Genomic DNA, 23,201 nt, shown 5'->3' with positions numbered 1-23,201 from the left:
CTTCCACCTCTTCTAAAAGCAACAGCATTCTTTATAAACAAGTATGGGGATCAGCAGTAAACAGTGAACACTGGCTGCAGATGGGTGAACCCTGCATTATCCAGGACCCTCACGTGAGCAATGTGCTCAACTGTAATTGTTTGGTTTGCTTAACTGCAAGGTATTCTGAAATCCTTCCTGTGAAGAGGGCAATGTCCGAGACCTCCCCTCCTTCCTCTGGACACAAGGTAAGACACTTCATTGTTAAAAATTTCAAATGATTTTTTTTCAGGAAATCATATATTTTTACATAACCACAGCTTAAAATATGTTATAAAATAAAAATACTGTATACTTGAGTTTAATTCTAAAGTATAAAATTTTTATTGACTGACACCAATGAACGTATCCACAGAAGGAGAATGCAAAAAACTTCTGATTTAAAATGTCAGATTCCCATGTAGTCATTACAGGTGTTCTCATTCACGATCTGAATCTGTCTCCACACTGTGAAGCGCACTGTTATTAATTTGTAGAAATATACATAAACCTAGATGATTAGTAAATCATTAAAGTCAGAAGAATTCAATCGGGCAGGGCAAGAGGATCACACTGGAATTAACTCATAACAGTACTGGCGCCATTTTAGATTTCCTTCCTGTATCATACCTCAAGCAAGAATAGAGTTCTAAGACAGATGCTGAGACACTGGATGGCCTGGGGCTGCTCCCCTAATTAAGTAATGTAATTATAAGTTTCCATATTCTGCCAGGGCACATGTCACACCTGCCGCCTACAGAACTTCAGGGATCCGTGAAAGCAAGACCGCAGCAAAGTGATGATGTAGCAGCGCGACAGAAAAAGCAATATGGCGCTCTCTTCTGATTTCCTCACGTGAGGAGAGACGGTATATTAGGAACCCCAGTGCTCTTATTATGATTTCCCTTCAGTGATATTTGTTTAAGAAGTGATAAGTCAGATTATCTGAAGAATAAAGTCACCGAGTCCTCCTGAAAATATGCGTTCGTTTCTCTTCAAGGCAAAAAGACGAGGTGGCAGGAATGTGATGGTGAAGCCAGTCTTCGAGAACATCATGTGAGGGAATCCAGCTGTGCTTGTATGGTCTCAAGCTGTCATAAAGACAAAAATAAAGACAGCACGTTAGTGATGGGAACGAACGGTAGCGAGTGTTTGGAAACATGCAAACCCACGGGAGCAAGGGCACCAGGAACCCACACTGAACCCACACACGGGCATGACGGCATGGCTCGGGCTGCTTTCCTCTACGTAAAGATGTCAGGGTTTAGGCTTGTCCTGTCACTTTTTACACTTATGAAGGAGGAAGGCTTCTCCTCACCATTTCTTAGTAAGTTATCACCACACGATAAGACTTTAAAGTTTGGTAGTTAACGAAATGCATTTTCCTGGGGTACAAAGTCAGTATTTGGAAGGAAAAATGAAACATAAATGAGAGGTAAATCGCCAAAGCCCGGCAGCCTCTTTCTACCCGTGGGCCCAGCCACTGACGTACTTCAGGTGATCTGTATCTGCGGACCGGGGCCACAGGGGGCACAGTGTCCTGCTCGGTTTCACAGAGAACACCAATCCTATCTCTGTAATTAATAAGAACCATCTCATTTTCTTTCTGACTTTAGTCTTCAGATTCTCTTTATCTTGGCTCTGCAGAGGAAGCTACTGTGAGATACAAGGTGCTTATAGGAGTTTAAAGAATTTGGCCATATAATAAGGCATCAAAAATAAAAATGTATAAAACCAAGAAGTGTCAAGAAATCGCTACATATCAGAAAACATTTAAAAACACAGACCTTGTTGTAGAAATCGAACAGCTCCTTGTGACTGAATTCCACTAGAACCTTCTCCAGGTCCTGTAAAGAGAAACAAAGGGGGAAATGATTCAGTTGTATAAAATTTACATTTCATTTTCCTCTCTCCAGCGAGCCTAGGATTATGGGATTCCTAGAACTCACAGAGTCACTTGGTAACATTCCACCTGAGCAAAAGGTTTCAACTCTATAGGGACATCTCTCTTTAAGTTGACTCCACAAAGGTTAATAAAATATATGCTAGCGAGAGAACAATTTAATTATCTTTTTTTTCAAGACAGAGATCATACATGAGATTATATTTCATCTTTCTCAGCAGTCCATTTAAAATCTAGTAAATACCATTATGCAGACACTGGAGGCGGCGTATCTGATTGAACTCACCCAGCCATTAATGTCTCACATGGGCACAGCCTCTGCCTCCAAGCACTACCCTGACAGTTCCCATCTTAATGTGCTAAGATTGTGACCTTCCTTAATGTACAGACACAGCAAAAGCTAACAGTTAACATGGCAGTTTCAAGGCCAGGGCTTAGTCGTCTTAGATTCATCCATCTCACGTGCCTTGGTAAACTGATTCTGTGTGCTGCCGACGAACACTGTGATTGTATCTCCAGTGATCTGGTGAAGAGGATCCCAAGCCAAGCAACTGTAACCTAGCCAGCTGAAGACCAACCCACAACATAGCTGTGTTGTACTGCCAAGATGGGCTGACTTTAGCCAAAGTTCCCCTGAAGCAGTGAAAACAATGACGGGCAGGATGCTAAGAGTCTGCCACCCATGCTGATTCCTCTGCTTTCCTCACAGGACACAGAGTAAGCATCGGGACTGAAGGGGGGGGGGAAAGCTGCTGTGCACAGGTATTAATTATAGTACTTAACCCCAGTCAATTTCACAGTATCAACTCAATTCTTAGCTTCCATGTTGTCTCGTGAAAAATCTCTTGGGATGGTTTTCTTTTTTTTTTTTTCGAGACAGGGTTTCTCTGTGTAGCTTTGTACCTTTCCTGGAACTCACTTTGTAGACCAGGCTGGCCTCGAACTCACAGAGATCTGCCTGCCTCTGCCTCCCGAGTGCGGGGATTAAAGGTGTGTGCCACCACAGGACCGGCTGGTTTCCAATTTTGTAACAAAGCCAAAGTTTTCAAACCACGTTATCTCCAGCTAACTCTTAGGTCAATGGGGCTAGGTTCAGAAACAGTCCCCTCCCCCTTCACCAGGCCTAAGCACACAGGACCAACTTTCGCACTTCTTCATTTTCTCTCTTACATACTTAAGCCTTGGCCAATAAGAAGCCTACACCTGTGTAGCCCTATCCTTTAGGAATGGTGTAAATTATGAAGGTCGTGAACTGTATTAGAAAAAGTATTCAGCTAATTGGCACCCATTATTAAATATGCAAAAGTCTAACCAGCAAGAGCTACCGATACAATTATATTCTCTCTGAAGTTAGAAGGGGGTTTACCCTCAGTTCCACGTCAAAAGCTATGAGGAAATAAGAGGGGAAGAGCTATGTAAATAATTTATTTGCATAACCCTACACCCAGCACTAAGTTAGGTTGTATTTTGCTTTGCTCTGTTTCAAGGTGGTGTTTCCTTGAACGTTAAACCAAGAGAAGGAATAACGAACCGTGCTTGTTAGAACAATCACAGCCACCGTGACAGTGTGGGGCAGACTAGGCAATCTGAAGCCCTCTTCTTCCAGAAAGGCTCAGAACAAACAAACAAAACACAGAGCAGAAGATGTCTGTAAGACCCTAGACGCATTAGTGCGCTGGACTAGCTATTACTCAAAACAACAACAACAACAACAAAACAAAACCCAAAAAAACCGGGAATGACAAGTGAAGGTATGTGGAGAAACTGGAACCCTGCACACCAGTGGTGAGATTATAAAGTGGTACAAATGCCACAGCTGGAACCCTGCACAGCTGGAACCCTGCACACCAGTGGTGAGATTATAAAGTGGTACAAATGCCACAGAAAAGTCTGGGCTAGAGAGATGGCTCAGCAGTTAAGAGCATTTGCTGCTCTTCCAGAGGACCTGGGTTCGATTCCCAGCACCCACTTCGGGTGATTCACAACTGCCTGTAACTCAAGCTCCAGTAGACAATGGCGTCTCTCGGCCTCCAAGGGTACCTGCACTCACATGCACACCTTCCCTGCAAATACCTAATTAGAAATAAAAACCTTAAAAAGAGCAGGAACGTTCTTCAAAAATTCAAGATAGAAGCTGGAGAGATGGCCTGGCTGTTCCGAGTGACACTGCTCTCAGAGAAAACCCCAGTTCAGTCCCCGTACAATGGAGATTACCAAGGTTTTGGGGGTAGTGCTTTCTTTATAAACATATGTACAGAGATTCAGATGTGCAGGTGAAGAAGATCTGGATGTCATTTTACAACAAGAACATGTGGAACAATTCCAACTGTGTATTCAAAGTGGTTAAGATGGTATATTTTATGTCCTATTTAAAATAAAAAAAATAATTAGGTATGTGCATGTTTTGCCTGCATGTATGTCTGTGTACCATGTACATGTCTGGTGTCCTTGGAGGCCAGCAGAGAGTGTCTGATTCTCCTGGAACTAGAGTTGCAGACAGTTGTTAGATGCCCAGTACCTGCTGGGAAGTAAAGCTGGGTTCTCTGGAGGAACAGTCAGCGCTTCATTGCTCAGCCATCTTTCCAGCCCTGTCTTTAAAAACAAACAAACAAAAAAACCCCAAAACCAATTTAAATGTAAGTACATGTGCACATAAAATTTGACTGTCTTGCTTTACTGAAATGTTTAGACATAGACATAAAGACATGAAAACATTGATACCGGAAGTAAAACTTGCAGAGAACCTGTCACTGTGCCCGCGCTAACTCCCAGCATGCATTGCCACTTCCCTTCTATTACAGTGGCTTAGAGGAGACCATGGAGAATATGGAACTGGCAAATTTTATGTCTATGGTGACACGCTGGTTTGCAGAGAAGTAAGAATCTAGCTTAGATGTCTAGGCTGGCCTGGGCAGTTCGCTACACTGTCCTGTTTGGACATGAAGTCCCACAGAATCCAAGAATTTTAAATTCGTCTCCTTTCCCAGACGTCATGAAAACACCAAGTAAGGACAACAGAACATAGTTTTGCTAAGCTTAGGGGCTTTAGTGACTCTCAAATGCAGCCACCCACTTGCCCTCCATTGTCACCCTTGCTGCAGTTTGTAGGATTAAAAGCTTTCCTGTGGGGGCTGGAGAGATGGCTCAGAGGTTAAGAACACTGGCTGTTCCTCCAGGGGTCCTGAGTTCAATTCTCACCAACCACACGGTGGCTCACAACCATCTATAACAAAGCCTGGTGCCTTCTTATGGCATGCAGGCATACATGTAGGCAGAACACTGTATACATAATAAATAAATCTTAAAAAATAAAAAAGCTTTCCTGTGCCCACTAATGTCTAGGAGAAAGACATGCTCCCAGCGATGCCTGAGACAACTGGAAAGCTCAAGCTTACTTGTCATACCGGAATAGACCAAGTTCTCCTCTCACTGTTTACAGCATGTATGGAAGGTCCTGTCTGTGAAGGAAGAAGCCGTCAAGCAGCATCTCTTCACTTTAATAGCCATACAACTGTTGACTATCCTGATCCAACCCAGAAGACAGAAAAGCACTTATGTTCAAGGAGAACTCCAGAGTTAGTACGATGGGTGTGCTGCTCTTTGGGGTAACTGGATACCTACCATCTTCTCCTCTACTTTATGTCCTTCTGAATTGAGTCAACTCAAGGTTCACTAGCATCTCTGCTGAGAGCGAAGGGAAAATGTTGAAATTAAACCCTGTCATCTCACCACCGTCAGGTGTAACAAGGGGGTTTGTGGAGAAAAGAGTGGAAATGCCCAGCTAAAGCAGCTTCGTGGCTGAAATCGGACAGGCGGTTTCCCATCTCCATCCTGTCTACCCCTGTCAGCAGAGAGTGAATGACGGCTACCCCATCACCACAGGCGAGCAGCCTTCTCGGGTGCCTTGACCCAAGAGCAGCTCAGGGTTGATGAACACACAGCACAGGCAGCCGGCTCACAGGCGTACGTATAGAAACATCATGGAGTCCTGTGCTCCACGTGCACCAGCTCCCCCACCGTATCAACTCAAGCTCTGTGGTGGGCTGAACAGCATCTCCCTCAGATTCATACAGCTGAGCACCGACTCTTTGAAGCTCACAGTGTGACTGCATCTGTGGCAAACTGGAGATGTTTGGAAGAGTGGGCCCTGACCCAGCGTGGCCGGCGCACTTAGAGCAGAGATGAGGCGACACATCCAACGGAAACACAATGGGAAGCCCACAGAGGGAAACGCTCACTTTCCAGCCCAGAGGGGGGCTCAGAAGCCCAATTCTCCACAGCCTGACCCTGGTTTTCTACTCCAGAAGTGTGAAGAAATAACCCTCTGCTTAAGCGACATGTGTGGCACTTTGGTATGGCAGCCTGTTATGGTTAGATCATGAATTACCTCCCGCCCCCATAGGCCCACGAGTTAAGGCTTGAACCCCAGCTGGTGGTCCAACTTTAGTGAACAGTGGAACTTCTTGGCAGCAGAAGCAGCAGGCTTCTAGGAGCTTCTATCTTGTCCCCGCTCCTTCTTGTCCCTTTCTGGGTTGCTCTGTAATGACACAAGCAACCTCTACCAAAAACCCCTTAGCCTGAGACTCAGAGCAACCTTGGACTAACATGTTTGAAATTAGGAATGAGGCCTGGAGAGATGGCTCAGTGGTTACGCACACTGGCTGCTCTTCCAGAGGTCCTAAGTTCAATTCCCAGCACCCACATGGAGGCTCACAACCATCTCTAGTGCGATCTGATACCCTCTTCTGGTATAAAGTCAATAGAGCACTCATATACACAAAATAAATAAATATTTTAAAAAGGAATGAAATAAATATTTCCCCCTCTAAGTTGTATTTCTAAGGTATTTTGTTATATAAACAAGAGCAAACAAGAAACAAAATTAAAATCTAGACTAATAGCCATAGAAAGCTAATGTAGGCCCTACTGTCTCTTTTGGAGATTAAAATACAATTTTTTTCCTCTCTTGTAGCCCTGGCCATCCTGGAACTCACTCTGTAGACCAGGCTGGCCTCAAACTCCTAGATCCACCTGTCCCTTCCTCACAAGTGCTGGGATTAAAGGTGTGTGCCACCACTGCCTGGCAAAAATCAAATTCATTTTGGGAATCAATGAAGACTTCAGGTGTAAGAGTGCCACAATTCTATTTACAGTCAAAAACTCAACTTGCCTTCCTTTGGAAACCCATTAGAACCTGCCAAAGTGGCTGTGGACAAAGCAGGCATGAGGCTACCGATTTAGTTCAGGTAAGAAATGATGGCTCCATCTGATGTCTGCAGAGAGAGAAAAGTGAAAACAAAACCGAGCCACTGTTTAGAGGTAGAGGAAACAGCCCCCAGGACCATCTGGGCTGGAGTCAGGAGGTCACAGAGGGACAGAAAGATGAAGAATAATGGCTGCCGGTTTGCTGGAAAGAGATGTTGGAGGGACAGAACTGAAATCAGCAACACAAAGGCTGGTTCAGGAGGTGGATCTAATGTATACTTCCAGACAAGGCTCAGGAAGGCAGAGATCACCCAGAAAATACCTAAGTAAGTCTGGAAAAGGCAGCCAGGTAAGAGAAACAAACTCGGGAGTCACTGACACCAGACAAGACTGCCTGGGAAAAGAACACAGTACAAGACACGGAGGTGCCCAGGCTCGGGATTTGGGGAAGTAGTCCTGGATAAATACCGAGTAGCCCCAGCTTTACACACCCTCCATACGTGCTATTTATCCCATTATTAAATGAACCAGGAAGTTAGTATACAAACAGAAAAGCTAGGTGGCTTGTTCTGAAATATGCATTCCACCTTCCATTTTCCTGTACAATAATCCACTGATGTCACTAACTGTTAACTAGACAGATGGAGACTACAAGATGCCCTCTCTCCTTCTCCTGACTCAGGAAATTCATTATTTCTATTGTCTGGGCTAATCTTAGGTGTTAATATACCAAACTTAGATGTTTTATATTTGATCTGAAAATATGGCAAAGTAAAAATGAAAGAACACAAATGGGTATTCTGCCAGTGTCTTGAGAAAGATCACTTTTCTATTCCTCTTCATTTTTAATTTGTAAGCGTATCCAGCAGAACTTGGATAATGTTGCACGTGCCCATTAGTAAATTCCCATGGAAATAGAATGTAGTAAGGTCTTCAGAACGAACTGACTGATGAAAGATGACACTAAGAATATCTTCTGCTTTCCCATTAGTGAGGAACACAAACACATTTGGAAAAGAGAAATGCACCAATTTTGTCACAAGTTATCTAAGCAGAAATAATAAAAATATCCCAGATAAGAATTACAATTTATATTGCTCAGCTTTCAAATCTAAATTGAATATCGAAATTAGAAATGCTACAATTATCCTTTCACTGAGAGCCACGAAGGCAGACTACTCCTGCAAGGGAAAGGCTACCAGCTCTTGTTCAGTTGGACCTAAAACACTTTGCTTGGTCTCTGGAGAGGTTTTCTTTTCGGGTGAGGAGCCTAGGAAGAGCACGTAAATAACATTCCATCCTACCAAACGAGTGCATTGAACAAACACCATTAGGCATCATTCACTTAGTAAATATCTCTGTGGATTATATGGCTATAACTATATGTAACTAGAGATAATTCTAAATATATTCCAGCATATTTACAATTAGTTGTTTACTGTCTTTATTAAATATTAGTGTTCAAAAATGACCAATACAATGTCAGCTCTTAAAGACCAAATAAGCTATGACCTCTATCTATATGTATAAGCCACTGGCCATTTCTCACCCACAGCGTCTGATCATTCAAAGAAACTGAGCTACGTGTGTGTTATTGATGTGAGGCAGCTTCATTTCCTAAGACTTTTTTGTTTGTTTGTTTTATGACTTAAGGATGCTAAAAAGTGTATCTGCATCAGCAAATGAGGCCTCTGAACTGAGGTAGTTAAATACAAAAATGTCAGTTGGAAAGTACTGTCAAGAACCCTGCTCCACGAAGACAGAAGGATCTTCACAAAGGACAGAGACAGGGCCAGGCATCATTCTTGCTCTGTGTCACGGGGGCAGGAGATGGTTGCAGACTTTGATTTGAACGTTAAGATGGTTCTGAGGGGGAAAAAAAACCCCTTCCCATGAATATGCACAATCATTTCCACTGAACACAGAAACACTCACGAACTAGGATGAGGTAAAATAGTCAATAAATATAGGTCTTGAGGTGTCTAGCTATCTTAAGTTAAAAGAAATATAATCTAAGGCTAAAGGCTTCAATTTCCCAAAAAATATGCTGAAAAATTAATGAATTGTCTTAACTTTGATGATAAAAACAAAACAAACAACAAAAACAAGCCTCTGTGAAATTTTCACAAAAGCGATCATCACCAAGTTTAGAACTTTAATTTCAAACAAAAGAATAAAAGTGTTATCTCAATGGACATACAAGATCCAGAACACAGCAATAGAAATGATCACCTTTATAGGGCACGGAGCTAACTTTTGTTATTTCCTCCAAGCCCTGAGGTTCCAAAGTCTGTGGAAAATAATGCCCACTCCAGCAATTCCCCAAATCTCACAGGCATGACCCTGTTCTGTGAGGAGGCGTTCTGAGAACCTGAGACTATGTCAGAGATGATGAAAATTTAAAAGGACATCTGCCACCAATGGAGGCAAGCCGCAGATAGCATCTGCCAAGGTTTATCAACCAAATAATAACTTTGTTTTTTAATCTTTAAAAAGCATATTTTAGCAAAATGCTTATCTGCTTTAGAACACAATAGTATACATCCTGCAAAAGCAAATTCCAAGCTCATCAGTGTGGCATTCACCAAAATTTGGCCCATGTTTCTTAAAGACTCAAGTTCTGGCGTCATCTTGCCTGCAGATGGATGGGGCATCAAGGAGAGCACTGATAGTGTTTCACACACTGTCCTCCGGATCTTGGCTCCTGCTATTGATGTTCTAGGAGGATCCCAACTGAATGCACAGACACACACGTGCACACACTCTCCCACAGCTCAGCTGACACCAAATCCTCCTCCTCTGAAAGCATACTGAACACGGAGTCTATCAGAGAGTGAAACCTGTGTAAAGGACGACAATATTTTTCTATTCACGTACAGTACTTGACTCTACTTAGAAAATAGTAGACCTAATAACATAATCATCAAACTGTAACTATTGATTCTCAATAAATTTGAAAAAAAAAAAAGGCTCTCACCTCAAGCTGGTTAAAGCAGAAAACTTGGCATTTCACACTACTTAACTGAGGAGAGACTGTAGGAGTCTGGCTCCCCACATGATAACAAAGCATCTTGGCTGAAAATCTTTAAGTAACACGAAAGTTGTACAACAGTGGACACTTCACTACATTTAATTGGATCAATTGATCCTGGCCGTGTGACCCGTGATCTGCACACCTGCTTTACTCGGCTAGAAGCGGCTTTCTTCTTATAGAGACACAACAATGTGTGGCTGGCCGTCCCATCAGCAGAGCTCTCTTTGTAAGGTGGGCCGTGCACTGCACACCCACTTGGAGCCAATCAAAAATGTACCCATCCAGTATTCATTAACTGTAATGCATTATGTGTGTGCCGATATATCATTATGATATTAGGCTTTGGTGTGGATACATTTAGCTATGGTTGCTGAATCTAATCAGCAAGATGAGAGGTTTTGAATAACATTACTCGAAGTTCTTTAAACAGAAGCAGTTCAGAATGGAGCCTTTTCTGTATTAAATACTATAGGCGATGCTTTATGTTTTCTGGAAAATGGAAATTATTATAATCAGAAGCACTTTTGCTAAAACATTACCATTTGGAATAGCCGTATTACTTCCCAGAATGCTTTAGTATCCTGGCTGAGGGACTCTGGGTAAACAACAATCACTAAGTTAGACTCATGCTGTTTCCAGAGCTCAGTGTAAAAGACTTGGACTTCAACAGCCAAATTTTGGGATCCACTGTCTTCTTAAAATCAGTATTGACAAAAATCTGTGTGATAACACTGGCACTTTCCAGAGCTACATTATATCTGTCCTAAATTAAATGACTGACCACAGTCAACAGTGTACAAAAAATTCAAAGGTATATGCCAGCTCCTTCCTTCTCCCCCACCTCTCTGCCCAATTCCTTTTTTATTTCCTTTTCAGTATCTCCCGGGGTAGCTCAGGCTGGCCGAGCTCATCTCTCAGAATCTACAGTCATGAGTCACTATGTCCAACTGATTTAATTCTTCAAAACAATTTGTGTTGTTAAGTCCATTTGAAGGAAGAGGACCAATGCGTCTCTCGACATCTCACATCAGTCACCATTTACACTGACCTGCTTAGGGGCTGCTTCATCGGGATGAAAAGATATGCTCAGCGCTGTGTCAGTTATGAAATGGACTTGACTAGTCCCCTGTGAAAGCTGACAATCCACCACTGACTGCAGCGTTACAGGAAGTATTAGTCACACCCAATACCTAGGAACCCAGTTTCCTAAAGACAGTCAAGGATAAAACTAAAGTTGATAGAATGCGGGAGTAACTAACTCAAAGCAGCAACTGTCCAGAGGACACTTGAGCCTGTAACCCTGTTCTGAACATACTGTGGCCATAGCGGAACTCGCTTTCCCCTCCCCGTTAGAGCTTTGTGAACTTGTAAACCTGACTGCAACTGTAAAGACATCCTGGAGTCAACTGAACTAACGACGCATAGTCTACAAAAGTAAGTGCTTTTAACTAGTTGGTACATTTCTAATCCTCAGCCAAGAGCCCAGGACCAGTATTTTCATTTTGTTTGAACCATTAGTCTGTGGCAGCTGCTGTGAATTCAACACAGGCAACACCATTATATAATTCAATCTGTACTATGATACTTGAGACAGAGATGGAACACATGTTTTCGGGGGGGAAATAACTTTGCAGAATTTGACTTACTTTTTTAATAGCAGTTTTATAGAAATTCTCATATGCCATTCAATTCACTCATTTAAAGTGAGTAATTCAGCCCCAAGGCTGCACTCTCTCAGTTAATTCTGGAAATCCTCATCACCTCTAAAACAGTCCAGGACCTCTAGCCACTGCCTGCTAACACTTAGTGATTACTCTGCCCCCCTCCAAGCCCTGGACAGCCAGTAATCTAGTTTACTGGCTTGCCTGTCTGAAAAGAATATAAAAATTTAACATAATCATGTATAAGCGACATTTTGTGACTAGCTTCATCTTGTGTTTCCAAGATTTATCCACATAGTATGTAACGCTAAGCATAAAAGTATGGTCCAATTAAAGCAACTAAAATTGTTGGGACTGGATTTTATAATTCAGATTTAACAAGTCATGTATGACACAAACATATACCTAAACACAGTACATAACAAACAATGCTGACATAACTTGATGTTTTTGACAATTAAAATAAAATATAGCATATAAACACGATTCACAAACACATTTTATTTACCTTAAAGAATAATGTTGAGAATTATTTTTTCTCCTCCTGGAAACCTGTTTCATATTTCATATTCTCTTGAAATGTCATATCCTCTGTGAAACCCTGTTTGATTCTACCCAGCTCCCACCACCCTAGATGCGTGCCGCGCTTCTCTCACACAGTGGGATTTCTGTTAGTTCCTGCTACGATGGACTACTGCAATGGAAGCTTTCCTATCACGCAGGAAGCTCCTCGACATCAAGGGCAGTGCCATATATATTTTTAATATCTAGTAATGCAGAACATGAACATTGTAGGTTAATCCCCTCTCCCACATACACATTGGGGATTTATCTGTAAAACCAACTTTTCCTCTCAAAACCAGGATTCAATAAAGCTAGGGCAGAGTTCCACCAGTCTAAGCACAGGATTATGTGTATATTCATTAACATAGCTCAGAGCAAATCTGGCCAACTGTAGCATTAATCATAATGACCAAGGTCTACCATCTGTAAAACATCTATATAAACTATGACCTTTTTACTTCATTCATGTATTCAATTTCCTGATTACATATTTCCTTTAACCCTGCAAGTCAAACTCATTAGATATGTTCTGATGCTTTGATGACTTGTATAAAATATTGTGTGGTTTTGGGGTTTCAGAGTAATTTCATTTTTCAACATATTTTTATAAGCAACATGCTAAGGTGTTGGGGCTAGGGCAATGATCAATACATATAGCTTTTGCTTTACTTGAACTTAAATGTCCAAGAGCGATAAATGGAAAGAACAAAATAATTTGAATGCTCTAACAGTCAAGGTACTGTGGAGTCAACAGAAGATTCATAATAGAAATGATAGGCAACCTAAGATCAGAAAGATAAAGTCTTGAACAGGACAAGATAGGGAGACCACAAAAGGAGGAAGTAGGCTAATGTGATAATAATCGAACTAGAGGTAACGAAGGTCTGAACTAGGGTAGCTGTAGTTGAAAATTAAAAGAAACACATGCATTGAAGACGCATGTAAGAAATAAGATGTGAAAACTCAATGCCTCTTTCAATGAGAAATGTGTGAGATACAAGGTGTTAGGAATGAAAGACAAGCATCAGGCTTGGGAAAACGATGAGCAGGGCCAGTCACTGAGATAGGATGAGGGTGAAGGAAGAGGTCTTGGGTTGTCTTAGTTAGGTTTCTATTGCTTTGGTGAAACCATGACCAAAAAACAAGTTGGGGAGGAAAAGGTATATCTGGCTTATATTTCCATATCACTGTTTATCATCAAAGGAAGTCAGGACAGGAACTCAAACAGCAGGAACCTGGAGGCAGAAGCTGATGTGAAGGCCATGGAGGGGTGCTGCTTACTGGCTTGCTCATCACGGCTTGCTCAGTCTTATAGCACCTAGGACGTCACCACCCACAATGGGCTGGGCCCTCCTCCACCAATCACTAATTAAGAAAATGCCCTACAGGCCTGCTATAGCCCAATCTTATGGAGACATTTTCTTAATTGAGGTTCCTTCCTCTCTGATGACTTTAGCTTGTGTCAAGTTGACATAAAACTACCCATTACAGGGATGAAACAGAGTAGGAACTATGGTATTAGTTTAATACATATTGATTTGGAAGTATCTTTGGATAATCAAGTAGAAAAAAAAACCCAGCAAGCTATTAAATATATGAACTTATTAAAGTTAGAGAATTGGGGTGTAGATAAACTTCAAGGCCTAAGGACCGGGAGCAGTTAAGAATTCTAGCTAAAGGACTACAGGGTATTTCCCAAGGATAATACTTGGAGAAAACCAAGACTAAATACTGAAGGCACACCAACCATGAAGGGAATGCCTCGAGGGGTAGATGGAAACCAGAGAAGAACTATCACAGCTCCTGGAGAGTTACACGAGCTATGGTTAGGATAACAACAGCTCCCAGTAATCCAACTGAGACAAGGAGTGGTATTTGTATTCTAGAGTCAACAAGGCGGATGTTACTGACAGCAAGAGCGTTTGGTAGCATGGAAGAGAGAAGCCAAGTCCAGTGTTCCTAGAGGGCAATATGGAGCCAGGTCATTCAGTGACCAGGAGCTGGTCCGCTATAACCCAGGTGCTGCATCAGAAAGACTATCAGTTTTCTCAAATGAAGGCTTTCTGGGGCACAGGCACACTGTCTCTGGCTGTTTCTTTATTACAGTTACGGGACTGGGTATTCCGCAAGCCTGACCTATTTATGATCTAGCTTTTAATGCAAGTTTGCTAATCACTTATGCCACCAGTGTCTTAAATTATTAGTTCTATTTACCAAGCGACCTAACAAGCACTCGCCTTCCTTACTGCATTCACGCTGCCTGTTAAAAGGACATGTTGCTTGTATGTCAACGAGCAAGTGAAATCTGAATGAACGGTGTAATTGCTCATTTCAAAGTTGAAATGTCAGCCCTTCACTGACATCCGACACATCTCTGGTTTATAGGAAAGGCTGACGACAGTTTCAGAGGCTGGGGACAAACAGAACCCACCACCCAGCAGCTCACAGTCATTTGAATTTCACAAATGTCAGTAATGACTCATATAAACTTCATGAATGAATGCAATTTTAATGTTGACATGTTAAGAAAGACATGTTAAGAAAGTGTGTTCCCAAGGCTTTTTTTTTCCCCCTCTTTTTAACAGCTTATTAGTAATAGGGCTTTGGAGCTTTTTTTCAAACCACTAGTGGTTAGTTCCAAGTATTTTATTTCATGTACTCACATGACGTCAACAGAAATGTATCTGAGTATGAGTTTAGGAACTTCAGTTTCTCTAAAGAAGGAAGAAGCCAGAGGTGGCTGGGAAACATTCCGGCCGGCTGTTCTCCTGCTTATTCCATGTGGCCTTGCTGGAATGACTCATGGCGTAACAAAGCCTTACATTTGGTTTAATGCTTTGTATCTGTTACTGATTAAAGAGGCTAAGTGCCTTTTGAGTTCAGTCATTAATATTAATGAATTTCGTGACCCAGGCCAACTTAGTAAAACAAACTTTAAACTACCCTGCTAAGAAGTTCTCAATAATTTGGAACTCAAAATTGCCTGTTAGAGCCCTGGAAAATAAACAAAGGCATTTCCTACCTGGATGTGGGAAAATGACAAAATGGTGAGAGCATTTGTCCAACACATCGCTTTGTGAATGTGGGTCACATATGGCTGCTTCGCAATCATAGGCTAATGGAAGAGGGAATTAAGACAGAATAGTCCCCCAAAGGCTTGAGGACAATGTAAATATAAGTTAATTCTGGCTGCAGTGTGGCTCAGTTGGTAAAGTGTTTGCTAAGCCAGTACAGTCTGGGATTGAAAGCCTAGAACAGGGGGGACAATGAAGAAGATAAATCTACATTCCTCACCTCCCCCACAAAATCTAGACAAAACTTGTTCAGTTCCAAAGTAGTAAGAAGTGATTTTTACTTGTAAATTAGCTCAGAGTTAAAATATGAAACTGTAAGATTTCTGGGATATATTCTAATAGTTGTGAAAAAATATGTGCGCCATGTAGTTGGAGGAAAAGTTAAAAGTTTTGTAAAAACAGAATGCTTGCACAGGTGTCGGAGGGCATTTCATAAATATGATCAGGATATCAGGATTACTTTTTGTTTGTTTGTTTTTTGAGACAGGGTCTCTCCATGTAGTCCCGGCTGACCTGGAACTTACAGAGATCCTCCTGCCTCTGTCTCCTGGGTGCTGGTATTAAAGGTGTGCACCACTATACCTTGCCCAAATTGTCTTCTTTAATAGTATTATTTTTAGAGGGAAAAGGCCAACCTGCAGAATACTCTACTCTAAGCAAAAGCGTAAAGAGTCAGTCTCTTTTCTCATGCAATGTTATTTCAGGTTCAAATCACAACTAAGTATTTTTTAACTTTTCATGAGCACACATCAGCAAAAGAGTGAAGATTCATTAGTGCTTTAAAAATATTCCTAAATAAATGTCTGAGATGGGCTGAGTCTATAAAATTCATTTCAGTGGGGACTGAATCCAGAAATTCGGCTATAGTATTTGTTAATATTCTGACTCGCCCCTTGGGGCCACTCTGCATCCTGACATAAAGGAAAACCCTCCTCTTCCTCTCTCTTCCATTCTCCCACCCCCTCTCTCCACTCCTACGAGGTGTGCACCCCTCTCCCCCTCCTCCTCCTCTCTTTCTTCTCTCCCTCTTCCTTATCTTCTCTTTGTCTCTTTACTATAATCAACCATTTCCGCATGGACACAGCGTCTGGGTTGTGTGTTCTCCTGCCGTCCCACCACCATGCCCGCATGGCGTGGATTGCCAGCCAGCCCGTCGCTGTATCTGCCCAGCATGCCAGCATGTTCCGCTGCACATGCGGGATACCCTCGGGGTCCCCCGTGCATAATTCATAACAGTATTGATATTAACGGCATCTTAAAACCCTTTTCAACACAAGAAAACAAGATGAAATGTCAACTGCCCTGGACTCAGGCTTTAACAGAGACTTGAGGATATAACCTTTTCATAGTGGGCTATATGACTGCATGTCATTTTTTTCAGAGTATAAACTTACCTCAAAATCAGACAATAATATCTCAGAACACAAGGATCGACCATATTTTACATTTAGATGATACAGTTTTTAGGGAGCTTACGATATTCTGCAGGATTTACCAGAAACGACCTCTCTCTCCATCAAACTCCAGCCCTGAGACATATATAAAGGAAGGTAAGCAACAGTTAGCCACGGACACCGTGTGCAAGCCTGTCTTTACAGGAGACAACAGCGCTGTCGCCATATAAAACACACAGAGCTCAGCACGGCACACACTTTAGTCTACAACTAAGCCTGGCCTTGTCCTTTCTCTGGGTCGGAATTAACAGTTTCTTGGACTCCGATAGGTGAGGTGAGAGAAGAGTTGGAAAAAGTAAAATCTTTGCACGCTGAGTGCTATTTTGCAGGTCACGATAATGTCAGGTGCTGTGAAATAAGACACCAGATTACAGACCTTACCAGATGAACTTCCCCTAAACAGTCATTTTGGTAATTACTAAAGAGAACGACCTATATCACATAGAACCACTGCTCCATACAGATATTCAAAATTTGACCTCAAGTATATTAGGGTGAATTTGTAGAAGAAAATCCTTTTTTGCTCTCCGAGCAGCTCATCTCGTACTTTCTTCACCGGAAGTCCTCTCAGGAGAACACGTATCTGTGCAGGGAGACCTGGGTGGGCCTCACACAGCAAGAGCACACTGGAGTCAGGCACGCTTTTGTCTTGAATTAGGTTCACATTGTGGAGAAAGCCCCGTTCTCTCTATTTCTTCCCAGGAAGTGTAATGTCCTTTAATTCAAATATATCTTTTTTTTTTTTCTTCAAGACAGGGTTTCTCTGTGTAGCTTTGGAGACTGTCCTCGAACACGCTTTGTAGACCAGGCTGGCCTGGAACTCACAGAGATCCACCTGCCTCTGCCTCCCGAGTGCTGGGTACATAGTGTTCTGTCTGCATGTATCCCTTCAGGCCAGAAGAGGGCACCAGAGCTCATTATAGATGGTTGTGAGCCACCATGTGGCAGATGGGAATTGAACTCAGGACCTCTGGAAGAGCTGCCAGTGCTCTTAACCGCTGAGCCACCTCCCCAGTCTCAAATATAACTTAATGTTTAATTAATGTTAACTAAGAAAAGTTTTCGGAACAAAATATGAACTAATCATTTTCTAAAATACTTATGTGTGTATATAAGCAAAAATTTGTTTATATATTACTGACCTATTAAGAGAGTATAAGCAACCACAAATTTTTTGTTGTTGTTGTTTTTCAAGACAGTGTTTCTCCTTGTGCCCAGGCTGTCCTGGAACTCACTCTGTAGACCAGGCCTTGAACTCACTGAGATCCACCTGCCTCTGCCTTCCAAACTTGTACTACCACCACCCAGCTTCACAGCGCGTATTTTTTTTTTTTGAAACAGAGTTTCCCACAGAAAATTATAATCATGACAATATCAAACCAACAGCAAAAATGTTTTAAATAATTTAAAAATATATTTAGTTATGAGAACATCAAACATACTTCAAACTTTCCCCTTTCTACATTAACTGTTTCTGCTGGTGACTAAAGTCTATTTCCAGAGCACCGTTTTCAAATATTTTACTTTTTAAAATGGAGAAATGGCCCCTACTAATACTTATTTACATTAGCCATCTTAAATATGAGGCTGAGTATATGAGAGAAGAACTGCCAGTGCCAGCCATTGTGCAACCGGGCCCAGCCTGGATCATGACTCGTCACAGAAAGGACTAACAAGGTCATAAAATGCTCTATTTTGTTGCTAAAACACAAAGAATAAAAAGCTTATTTTAGAAGAAAACATTTGGGAGTTCAAAGACTTGCCAGCCACCACTTAGACAACAATCTAATTTATAGTGGGTACATTTATACATTTTATAATAATTAATGTACTTGAAAAAAACCTGGTGCTACAAAATCCAGAGCAAGACAGAGATATTCACTTTCTCATTCCCTCCTAAGACAGTAATAGATGTTTGAGCAAGGATAGCTGAGCAACTACAAGAAATAAAGTATATCCCAGTTGTAAAGAAAGAAGAATCAAATAAGCCATGTTTGTAAATGGCACAATTCTCTAACCGAAGAAACAAAATATTTCATGACAAATTGTTAGAACTTACAAAGGAATGCAGGACAGCTGCAGAATATAAAACCAGGCTACAGAAAGCTACAGCATTTTCACACACCAGTAATGAAGTGGCTAAGAAGAAATGAAGAAAGCAAAACAGTTAAAATATTTAGAAAAAAGAACAGAGAAAGTGAGAGATCTACAAAAATTATAAAACCCTAATGAATCAAGTGATAGAGGATGCACATAGAAATGGGAAGACATTGCATGCTCATGGGTCAGTACAGTCAACACTATGCAACCCAATCCACAGAGACAATGCAATTCCTTTCCAATTACAAACAGCTTTCTAAGTAGAGAGGGGAGAATCCTAGAATCATATGGTACCAAGAGAGACCCAGAAAAGTTAAAGCAATGCTTAAGAGAGAAAAAGAAATCACTTCAGGGTGGGGTGGGGGGGTGTGATGACCTAACTTTAAAACAGCATGTCACCAGTACAAAAGAGAAGCAAAGGCCAGTGCAAAAGAGAACTCAGAAATTAACTCATGTTCACACAGCCATTAATTTGTGACAAAAGACCCCAAAAATGTACTATTAGGTAGTTTCGTCAATAAATGCTGCTGGCCGTGTTGGATATCCAGAAATATGAAATCAGATTCCGTTCTCTCAGAATACACAAAAAACATCTCAAAACGTTACATGAAATTACCGAACAAAATATAGTTACAACTTTCCCAGATTTTAGCAATGTTTATTAGATGGGAGCCTAAAGGCACAAAAGGAAGAAGAGATGAACAGAACTGTACCAAATTACCAAGATTTTACACAGCAAAGAAAAGAATCAATACAGAGACAACTTATACAACAGGAGAAAATATCTGCAAACCATTCATCCAACAAGGGATTGATATTCAAAAATATACATGGGACTAGAACACCTGAAGACAACAAAACAAACGATCCGATTAAAGAGGGAGCTAAGGGAAGGAACCAGCGCTTCAAAGAAGGCAGAAGAGCTGCTAACAAATACTTGAAAAGTGCTCGGCCTCACCACCACAAAAGAACTCCACATAAAAGCACAATGGGAGAGCCTTTCATCACAGTTAGAGTGGTTAGTCTATCTCTATACATATTTTATACACACATCTATACTTTGTACACACATAGGTATACGTATATATGAAAAGAAAACCATGAAAGACAGTGAGTGCGTGGAGAACAGGGAGGAGGCGAGGAAGGAGAGATGCGGAACAGCAGGATTCCTGCTGGTTCTTCAGTGCAATGGGGTAACTCATGGATAAATTAGTTTATGGGGTACTTAAAAAGTGACTTAAAGGGTACAAAATTAGCAACAAATAAAGATGACTAATGGCTGAGTAGACAGAAATTCTTATTATCCAGATCTGATTATTATGCACTGTACACATGCTCTAAATTACCATGATGTATACCCCATAGGGATGTTCAAATACTATGCTTCAATTTAAAAAAAAAAAAATCCTGGCACTAAATCCAATCTGCAATTCTTAAAAAAAATCCTGTATGTTAATTGCTAATGATAAAAACTAGCTGTTAATAATGTCCTCTTATAGTTCTTATAGTTCTGGGAATTAAAAAATTAAAGAAAATAAAGACATACATCTTCTCTAAATTCTCTTAGGTCTAACCCCGAGTATTCTCTCAATTTAATGTAGAAGTGCGGCATAAATTTGTCTACAATATGTATTCGATTTCCACTTTGATAAAACTGTATTAACTGATACTGGGGCAGTTTGCAAGGGATGTGGAAAAATTTTAACATCATGGGCAACTCTGAGCCAAATGAAAGTAAAAACAACTGGGCCCAAACAGAGAGCGATGAAGGGAACTCCTGGTCAGGCTGACACAGCATCGAGAGATTTAAAGTTCGTGCTCTTGGCCGGGTGGTGGTGGCGCACGCCTTTAATCCCAGCACTCGGGAGGCAGAGGCAGGCGGATCTCTGTGAGTTCGAGGCCAGCCTGGGCTACCAAGTGAGTCCCAGGAAAGGCGCAAAGCTACACAGAGAAACCCTGTCTCGAAAAACCAAAAAAAAAAAAAAATAAAAAAAAAAAATAAAGTTCGTGCTCTTAGGTCCAGATGCTGGTGTGCCAGTTCTCGTTCCATCATTTGCTAGCTGCTTGGCCTCACACAAAGTCATTAATGTTTTTTTCGTGATAGTCAATGTTATAAATTAAGTACTCAAGAACTCTTAGTTGGTATAACTAGAAAACTAGAGGAAGCAGAGTAATTACAAAGCCCAGATGCTGAGAACAGTGGGTCAGGTCAGCAGCACCAGAGGCTGAAGGTAGTCATGTAGAGCAGATCTCCCACGTCCACAGCATGCTGAGATTGGTGACTACTTTTTCCCCGTGGTAGAGTGCACAGCATCTTCCAGCACTACGAGAGCCAGCCAGTAGGATGAAGCTTTCAGATCAACAGCCATTTGACTTTTCCATGTTCACAACTCAAGCTAGTGGTGTCTGACCATTAAGTTCTGGAGGGTAACCAAGATCAATATTTGCAAGTCTATAGGAACCCACTGGCCAGCAGCTCAAGAAGAGGTAGCATGTTCCTGGTACTAGAGTTTTTTTATTTGGTAGCATGAGGTATAGAGTTGGGGTACTGTCCCCAGTCCTCACAGTGACTGTGACAACATGAAGAAGAGCTGCACAAGCTCAAGCCAGAAAAAATGCCAGCATGGAAGGGGGCGCTGAACACAAAGTCCAATCCCAACGGAGGCACTGCTGGCATTCGGCAGTTGCTAGGAGTCCAAGAGTCAGTTTTCGGACACATCGTAGGCCAACCATGCTTAAGATCAGCCCCCACACCCATGAGTAACTGGGCAACACAAACTAGACTCTTGGGGGAGGGGGAGGGGAAGGGGGAGGTGAGAGCAAGCAGGAACAAACACGTGAAGGTGGATGCACAGTTGGGGGTGCATCTGGGAGGAGCTGGGGAAGTAGGGTGGATATGATCAAAAGACAACATGTGAAACTCTCAAAGAAATAATAAAAATACTATCTTAAAGAAGTTTTAGAACAGAAACAGGCACACTAAAGCCACTAGTTAAATCCAAAGGAAGGAAATTAAGTTGGTAAGTGTGATGGCTGTTCTTGGTTATCAACTTGACTACACCTGGAATTAACTAAAAACCCAAGTGGCTGGGTACACCTGAGGGGGTTTTCTTGGTTAATTATTTGAAGTAGAAGGGCTCACCCTAAATCCTGATCTTCTGAGGTGGTTCCAAAGAGCCACCTTAAATCTGGGCCCCACCTTCTGGTGGCAGCCTCTCTAAAGGACGTGGGAGAAGGAAGGTCTTGTTCTCGCTTGCCTGCCCTCACTCTCACAGGCGAGTCCATTCCTTCACTGGCATTACAGCCTACTTCTTCAGGATCCCAGAGGAGACTAGAATACAGACTGGAATACAGGAGCAGCTGAGACATCCAGCCTCATGGACTGAACAACTGCTACATTTTTGGACTTTCCATCTGGAGACAGCCATTGTTGGAACAGTCAGCACATAACCTGTAAGCCACTCTAATCCATCCCATCTCTTTGTCTCTCTGTCTCTTTCTCTCTGAGATATAAAATCTGTCTATCTACCTATATGTATCTATGTATCTATATAGATGACATAGGTATAGATAGATTCATTCTATCAGTTCTTTTTCTTTAGAGAATCCTGACTGATACAGTAAGTGATGATAAAAGTCAGATAACAAGTTAGTTGGGACTGATGAAGCTTGGGTGACAGACATGAAGGAAACAAGATATCTGTACATACACAGGAAGTGCAAAGTAAGATGAGGAAACAGAATAAGAGAAGAGAGAGAAGTTAGATATTTGAACCAGTAATAACCAGGCACATGTAAAATGAAGTCACTGCTGTGAAAGCTGTTGTCATGGGGGTGTATGATGGGGGATAACAGCTGTAAACTATATTATCAAATTGGTAGGAGAGTTTTTCTATAAGCCATAAGAATGCTCGTGCACATCAAGTGTTCCTCACTAGACCATAAGAAGGATCACCAATACCCACCAGAAAGACCTCCAAATATCCTAGCAAGATCAGTTAGCACCTTGAAAAGAAACAGCAATCACCATTATAATTTTCACATTTAGAAATCCATGGGCGGCACCTATGATTTCTAATTGCATCCAGGTTTTCTGTTCAATGAACAGGTTTTGAACATTTTAATCAACTTCCTTTTAATCAAAACTAGTCAGACCGGCAAATGAGACAGCACTGAGAAATGTAATTC

At 41.6% G+C, this 23,201-nt stretch overlaps 1 protein-coding gene across 2 annotated transcripts in view; it reads right to left on the bottom strand.

Annotated features, from left to right (window-relative positions):
* Positions 1 to 339: 339 nt before the first annotated feature.
* Positions 340 to 23,201, bottom strand: part of Commd10 (COMM domain containing 10) — a 125,678-nt gene continuing 102,816 nt past the window's right edge. The window contains exons 6-7 of one of the 2 annotated variants that reach the window (XM_006977654.4): positions 1,806 to 1,865; positions 340 to 1,109 (exon numbers count right to left, since the gene is read on the bottom strand). In XM_006977654.4, coding sequence (XP_006977716.1) covers positions 1,071 to 1,109; positions 1,806 to 1,865 — 99 coding nt within the window. In that variant the 3' untranslated portion in view covers positions 340 to 1,070. The remainder of the gene's footprint in view (positions 1,110 to 1,805; positions 1,866 to 23,201) is intronic. The other variant, XM_042263935.2, reaches the window with a different exon arrangement.

This window comes from Peromyscus maniculatus, chromosome 19 (assembly GCF_049852395.1).
Source record: "Peromyscus maniculatus bairdii isolate BWxNUB_F1_BW_parent chromosome 19, HU_Pman_BW_mat_3.1, whole genome shotgun sequence".
NCBI lineage: Eukaryota > Metazoa > Chordata > Mammalia > Rodentia > Cricetidae > Peromyscus > Peromyscus maniculatus.
Note: the sequence above shows the minus strand (reverse complement) of the source record. Positions and strands in the feature narration are given on the sequence as shown.